We start from the raw sequence: 7,744 nt of genomic DNA, 5'->3' as shown, positions 1-7,744 counted from the left end.
AAAGGAGGCCATTTGCAGAAGGAAGAACTGGAAAAAATTGCAGAAGGGCTGGAAGGTTTGATTTGAGCAAACAAAGATGAGAAATTAGAGATTCTGGAGTTTCTGAAGGCGTAAGAGGCGAATGGCAGAAATGTGGGTATTTATAGGCTTTTCAGAATGAATATCAAACGTCTGGAATTCAAAAGCGCTGGTTCAGATTGGGGGGAAATGTAACCGGGAAAGTCTGCAACCATTTCGGATATTTTGGGAACCTGCGAAAATGGGATCGAGGAGTCGAAAATCCAGGATGCACGATGGCGTGTGGCGACAGGTTCAATGCATTTACTAAGGATGAGACGGTTCAATTAGTGCACGGTTTCGAGGCCCATGAGTGAAGCTTTTGAGAACGGCGGAGAATCGACACGTGGCCACGCGTTGGGGGCAACGAGGAAAGTACGATCATGTCTCATAAATATGCAGGAATAATGACCATTAAGGGAGTAAAGTTCAAAAAAGCAATAAATGTTTTCGCTTCTTCAAGGTCGAGGCCCGACCAAGAGGTGACAGTCGGCGACCTCAGAAGCGAGGGGGCAATGTTTGGACCCAAAATATTTTGGTTAGGCCGAGCAGTCAGATGTGCTCGGCCCAAGGTAATAACAGATGCTATGGGCCGAATAATAAAACCCGGGCCAGCTGGCAGGGTCAGCCGAATCCTATCTCAAGAGGTCCAAATAAGTAGGAAGGATTGAGGAAATCCTGGTGCGACCAGGATTCTCGACCAGCAAGAAATAAAGCCTCAAAAGGAGGAAGATTCAGAATCCCAGTGGGAGTAGGTTTGTTCGAACCAGAATCGAAATGGGACAAGGACTCCCAATCCAAATCAGAGGAGGTTTCAAGGAATGGGGTACTATAAATACACGAGATCATGCAACATTCAAGACCCTTCAAATCATCATACAATTGCCCTGCGCAAAACCTCTCAAACACCTTGAGATTTTTCCTTTTCTTTTTCTGCCGACACACCTTCAGTTTGGATAAACAGCACTGTGGAAGCGCCCGGCGAGCACCTTCAGTTTGGATAAACAGCACTGCTGCCGCAGAACCAGCCGACCGAGAGGCACCTTCAGTTTGGATAAACAGCACTGCGTCAAGGTCGACCGGTTATCTATATAAGTCTCGGCCGAGAAGGGTTTTCGAACCTTTATTGGCAGAGGTCACCTTGCTAGCCCTCTCGGCAAAGTCAGGTGTTACGAATCACATTGCTCGGCGTACAGGGCGCCGAGTGGCTTTATGATTGGATACTCGCAAGTGGGTTTCAGGGTTCGGCATTCTGACGGCCGAACGACGTTTACCATCAAGACCTACATCACGTTTGAGTATCTGTGCCCATACAGTTTGGTCTCGATTCGACGTGCTTTTACTCTCACGAATAAAATCATAGTGACCGAATCGGATTTGTGAACTCCACAGAATTAGCAGCCTTATCTTCAGGCTATAGTACCCAGAGACCGAGAGTGTTCCTTCCTCGGTCGCAATCGCAAGATAGAGAAGTCAGCAACGCGCTCAGAGCGACATCAGCAAATTTTACTCCTCGGCCGAGCTCGGCCGACGAGTTGGCACGCCCCGCATTCAACCGAAGGACATAGTTAGCTTATTAGTTACTCGGCCTGCGCGCCACGTAGGTTTTGTAATTTTTAGAGTCAACAGATGTAAATAGAATTTTATATGAAGGTAAATAATTTTTTACAAGTCCCACACATTTACTAAAGTTTAAAAACCTACCGCATTGCGAGGGCTTTTTTGCTTGTACATAGTAGAGTACATTGAAGATTCGTACAGGCTGCGGTTGTATACATCGCAGGAATATGCTTTCTAGATTGTACCTTCTCAGATAACAGGAATCATTTGCTAATGGCAGATAAGAGGGGGAGGGATCCGAATCCTTTTTGTGTAGATTTCGAAGATTCATGAATCATGTTTGTTCATCGTACATCATGCGGTCAGAAATTATTTTAAACATTTTTATTTAAAATTAAATACAAACAATACTTGATAAAAACTAACCGCATAATGTACGATAAATGAACATTATATACGAATTTTTAGAATCCCCACAAAAGAATCCGAAAATGATCTTTGTTGTGTTGGGAGGGGGAGGGGTTTAAGAGTACGTGGGCTTCTGATATAACAGGGAAATGGCCTGCAGGGCATTAAGTTGGATCATATTGATTTGTTGGCTATGTATTTTTCTATATAAATAATGAATGATAGACTATTGATTTCAAGCGTATACTTTGGATGAAAAAGACTATCAAAACTATTACAAGAGTGCTTTCTGAAACTCGAAAATAGTCATCATTGTATTCGTCAACTGCAAATAAGAGCATCTTCAATGAATAATACAAAATACTTTGCAATATACATTTTATATATTTTTTGTTGGTTGAAAAATTATAACGGAAGAGCTATAAATATATATAAAATAAAGACATAAGTCATAAAGGGTGTGATATTCACACACCTCATTTTACTTTTCACACACCCTACTAATTTTCGACTGTCGGATCGAATGAATTGAAGAATATCAACGGATGGAAATTAACAAGGGATGTGTAAGAAGTAAAATAGGGTGTGTGGATAGTACACCCCAAAAAATAAATGAGATTTCAAATTTACATCTCTCCGATTAGAATTTTTTTTTTTTGAACAAACGATATTGTTTACAGTAAGAGGTGAAGTGGTGGATTTAATCTCATAATGGCAAATTTATTTGGCAAGAATCGAGTTTAAAACCTTTCACGTGAATATCATTAGACCTCTTACTTACAAATTTACTTTTGCATCTTTTAAAATTGTAAAATGATTTATAAATAAACTTATATATCTCAAATTTGCATCTCTTCGTCGTAAAGGCTCCAATAATTTCTTCTCATGTTAATTCAATATTTTTTTTCTCCTTTTACTAATATGATGTTACTGAACTGAATAGGTGATCATTGAGGATGAACCATTGCTTCAAATCTTGTACTCTCAACTATTTAAAACTGTACACCAATTTTTATTTTTCAATGCGTCGGAACACAAAACAGTATGCAGTATATTAAGACATATTTGTAAAAAAAGAAGGAAAAAATAATTCTTTTTCAAATATCCCTCTACTTATATAAAGACATATTTGTAAAATCTCTCGTGTTTTTTTATCGCAATTCTTCACAGTTCACATAATCACAACACGGTCCACTTGTCCAACACCATGCAACACCAACAAGCTTACGTTATCTCTATATATATAAGTATATAACCAACACCACTCTCACGCACCCACACAATCTCTCTCTCTCTCATTGTCAGTTACGTTAAACTAGAAATGGAGCAGCTCAAACCAAATCCTGCAAATCTCTGCCCTCTCACTCCCCTCACCCTGCTAGAAAGGGCAGCTGTCGTCTATGGCGACTGCCCCTCCGTCGTCTATAGCACCACCACCTACACGTGGTCCCAAACCCACCGCCGATGTCTCCAGCTGGCCTCCTCCCTCTCATCCCACCTAGGCATCAAACGTTCTCAAGTCGTCTCTATAATCTGCCCCAATACCCCCGCCTTGTACGAGGTTCACTTTGCCGTCCCCATGGCGGGAGCCATCCTTAACAACATCAACACCCGTCTCGATGCCCGCACCGTTTCCGTCATCCTCCGCCACAGCGAATCAAAACTCGTCTTCGTCGACCACCTCCTTGCCTCTCTGGTCCTGGAAGCCCTCTCCCTCTTCCCACCTCAGCTCCCTCGTCCACAACTCGTCCTCATCACTGATCATCCGGACGACGAGTCGATCCCAATCATCGATCATTTCATAGACACGTACGAGAATCTAGTGGGAAAGGGAGATCCACTGTTTAAGTGGGTCCGGCCCGTTTCCGAGTGGGACCCTATGGTTTTAAACTACACGTCCGGAACGACGTCCTCTCCGAAGGGGGTCGTGCATTGCCACAGAGCAATTTACATCGTGGCCTTGAGTTCCCTGGTGGACTGGTCCGTGCCTAAAAACTGCGTCTATCTGTGGACCCTACCGATGTTCCACGCAAACGGGTGGTGCTTCCCCTGGGCCATGGCCGCCGTCGGCGGCACCAACATTTGCGTCCGCAAATTCGACGGCCCAAAAATCTACGACTTAATCGAAGCCCACGGCGTCACCCACCTGTGCGCCGCCCCTGTCGTCCTCAACATGCTCGTCAACACCAGGAGATCCGACCCACTCCGAAACCCAGTTAACATTCTCACCGGTGGGGCTCCGCCTCCTTCGAGCGTTTTGCTCCGGGCCGAGTCGATCGGGTTCGTGGTGGGTCACGGCTTCGGGATGACGGAGACAGCGGGGGTCGTGCTGTCGTGCGCGTGGAAGCCGGAGTGGAACAAACTCCCGGCGATGGAGCAGGCGAGGCTGAAAGCGAGGCAGGGCGTGATGACGATCGGGATGACGGAGGCGGACGCGGTGAATCCGGATTCGGGTTTGGGAGTGAAGCGAGACGGGTCTGGAGTCGGGGAGATAGTTCTGAGAGGCGGGTGCGTGATGCTCGGGTATTTGAAGGACCCATCGGGAACTGCCAATTGTATGAAAGACGGCTGGTTTTATACCGGTGACGTGGGTGTAATGCATCCCGATGGCTATTTGGAAATCAAGGACAGATCCAAGGACATTATCATAAGCGGGGGTGAGAACATGAGCAGCGTGGAGGTCGAGTCAGTGCTGTACGCGAACCCAGCTGTCAACGAGGCGGCGGTCGTTGCGAGGCCCGACGAGTTTTGGGGGGAGACGCCGTGCGCGTTCGTGAGCTTGAAGAGTGACGTCACTCCAAAGCCGACGGAGAAGGAGATCATGGAGTTTTGCCGGAAGAAGCTGCCGCACTTCATGGTGCCCAAAACGGTGGTGTTTAAGGACGAGCTTCCCAAGACTTCCACCGGAAAGATTCAGAAGTTTTTGCTGAGGGAGATTGCCAGAGGGATTGCGCTGTCTTCCTTGTCTTCTCCTCCGCCGCCGCCGGCGTCGCTGACGACCAATAGGATGTAAGAGAAACTACACAACAAAGAGAAAAAAGAGAGGGGAGAGTAAAAAAATTGCAAGTCGGCCGAGTTTTGCATATGTTGGATAACGTTGACTAAAATTTGCAAAGATTTTATGATAATTCAAAAGATTCTAAATTTCGGCGGTTAATTTATTGTGCAGGTGTATGGCTTGATGAACTACGTGATGTTGCCGGACAACGTTGGACTATATGCTTATGATATTAGCAAAATTACATGCAAGTAGTGTTGGTGACAGAAATTGTCGTATAACTTGTGGTTTGTCATATGCGACTGTAATCTTATAATTTTATAGGTTTTAAAGTTGAATCTTATTCTCAAATAAACTTATATAAAATTCAAGTTTGATATTGTTCACCATCTTGATTGGAGAAAGAAAAATGTTCCTTGACCCGGCATCGATTGTGAAATTTTTAAAAGATAATACAGTGTAATGCGTCATATGTAGTTATAAATAGATAAAACATTGTTTTTCAAAATTTCTCATTTCGTATAATAAAATATGACGTAAGATCACATGTTTCGTACTCTACTTAGTGACCGGCGATCACTTTGATTAGACTTTGGCTTGCCTGATCTATATAGTCGTGGTCAAGCCAATTGAGTAGTCATGACTATTTCAATTGAAGTATATTTCTTATTTGCAATCACTCTCCAATCTCAATTCTTTAACGAGTTAAAAAAATACTTTCTCAATTTGTGTATATATATATTGATCGATCTTCCAACCGAAACGTAGGATTTAAAATAGACTACTCAAAACTGGCGCATTCGTCATGCAAAGTTTTTATTAATTTAATAGGATTTAAGGAATTTATATAGTGATAACAATTTTTAAAACTCTAATGGGTTTCATTTCTATTAAAGAGATGATATTAATGTTCGGTAAGAGTAGCATTTTTGTTCTTTTAAGAGTAATGCTACATTTAGAACATATATGTACATCTCTCTAATATAGGTAAGGCACACCAATACATGTGGGTCTCATTTCTATTAAAAAAATGATACAAATATGTGGTAAGAGTAACATTTTTAGTTTTTAATTTAGTAGATTAAAACGTCAAACTTCAATTAATAACAAGAATGATACAACTACCACATTTTCTATATCACATTTGTACTACCTCTCTAATATGGGTCTCATTTCTATAAAAATGATACTCTTACATATTTTTCATACCACAACCGTACCACCTCCCTAATAGATATATGACCCATATGTGTTAGTCCACCATACCTTTATTAGAGAAGTGGTATAAATGCGATATAGAGAATATGATAAGAGTTGCATTTTTTAATTAATAATAGTAATAAGACCGTGTGAGAGGCGTTGCCACATAGGGGTAGTTTTGAACGAGTGCATGAGAGAACGAGAAATTTTTTCACTGTTCAGGCTCATTAGCTGACTTGAATTCTACCCATAATGACTTGACACCTGTAAATATTTTTTACAAAACACGCCGTTTAAGAATTAAAAATAAAACATATTGGGGTTTGGGCCCCACTAGTTTCTTCTTCCTCTTTCCCTTCTTCAGAAAAAGGCATTTTCATCACTACAGCACTGGCCTTCTCTCTTCCCTCTCCATCGCCATCTCTATGCACAACCAAGCAATCTCTAACCAAAGCGTCACCACCACCTGCATTCGAACGTCCACTATTGCCACCACCAAGATCACCCACTCGATGTTGATGCCCTCCACCCAACAACCACATCAAGCCCACCACTATGAACACCCACACAAAACTCCAGTCTTTATCACCCAACTGAAATATGAATTTGAGACCATCTTCATCTTCTATAGTTTTTCCCAACTGAAATATGATTTTAAAACAGAAGGCATAATTTTGAAATTAATTGTTGAGTTATAATTTTAAATAATGTAAATGCAAAAATCTTGGATGGTTTCGTCAGAGATTGCTTGGTTGTCGATGTGCATGGAGAAGGCGAAGGGAGAGCAAGAGAGAAGGCTGGCCGCTGAGGAAGAGAGAAGGTTGGCCATTGGATTCATAAAAAGCCTTTCAGTTTCTCGAGGAAGGGAGATAGGAAGGAGTGGGTCCAAACCCCTATATATATATATTTTATCTTTAAACAGTGGGTTGTTGTTAAACTGTGTATAGGTGTCAATTCAAGGTTGGTGGAACTCCATGTTAGCTAATAAGCCCGGATCGTGGAAAATTTTCTCTGAGAGAACCTGGATTTGAAAGACGAGGAAATAGAGAGATTCTTCAGTGTAACCGGCACACAAGGTGGTACACCACGTGTCACTATACAACTGGTGGGATATGTGTGTTAAAAAGTTAATAACTTAAAAAGTAAAATTTCTCATCACTTACATAAAAATACGTGATGTACCACTTGTGTTCTCGTCACAATAAAAAATTTCTCGAGGAAATAAAATAAACACGAAATCTTTGAACCCAATTTTATGAGACAAGCTTACAAGGAATATACAAAATTTCATCCACCGTGCTGGGAGCCGCTGCCTAAAGGAATTTTGAACGGCGGTTCCCCCACACAAGGGACTATAAAAAGGCAACTTGCCTTTTCCCCTCGACAAAAATCACAATTAAAACACCTAACCCATACTCAAATCATCAACAGGGGACTGCTCCTAAGTTGCTATACCGGAAAGTAATCATCGTCCTTCGTGACACTACTAGAAAATATTATTTTGCCGACAATTTCTAAGCC

At 42.2% G+C, this 7,744-nt stretch overlaps 1 protein-coding gene across 1 annotated transcript; it reads left to right on the top strand.

Annotated features, from left to right (window-relative positions):
* Nucleotides 1-3,346: 3,346 nt before the first annotated feature.
* On the top strand, nt 3,347-5,038 carry LOC137707679 (2-methylpropanoate--CoA ligase CCL4-like). The gene has a single exon (XM_068446585.1). The coding sequence runs from the start codon at nt 3,347-3,349 to the stop codon at nt 5,036-5,038; it is 1,692 nt and encodes a 563-aa protein (XP_068302686.1).
* The last annotated feature ends 2,706 nt before the right edge of the window (nt 5,039-7,744 follow it).

This window comes from Pyrus communis, chromosome 11 (assembly GCF_963583255.1).
Source record: "Pyrus communis chromosome 11, drPyrComm1.1, whole genome shotgun sequence".
NCBI classification, from domain to species: domain Eukaryota; kingdom Viridiplantae; phylum Streptophyta; class Magnoliopsida; order Rosales; family Rosaceae; genus Pyrus; species Pyrus communis.
The sequence above is the reverse complement of the archived record's forward strand: the minus strand, read 5'-3'. Positions and strand labels throughout refer to the sequence as shown.

What these genes read in the sequence shown, in the direction of transcription:
- LOC137707679 (XM_068446585.1), top strand. Translation starts at nt 3,347, where the DNA reads ATGGAGCAGCTCAAACCAAATCCTGCAAATCTCTGCCCTCTCACTCCC.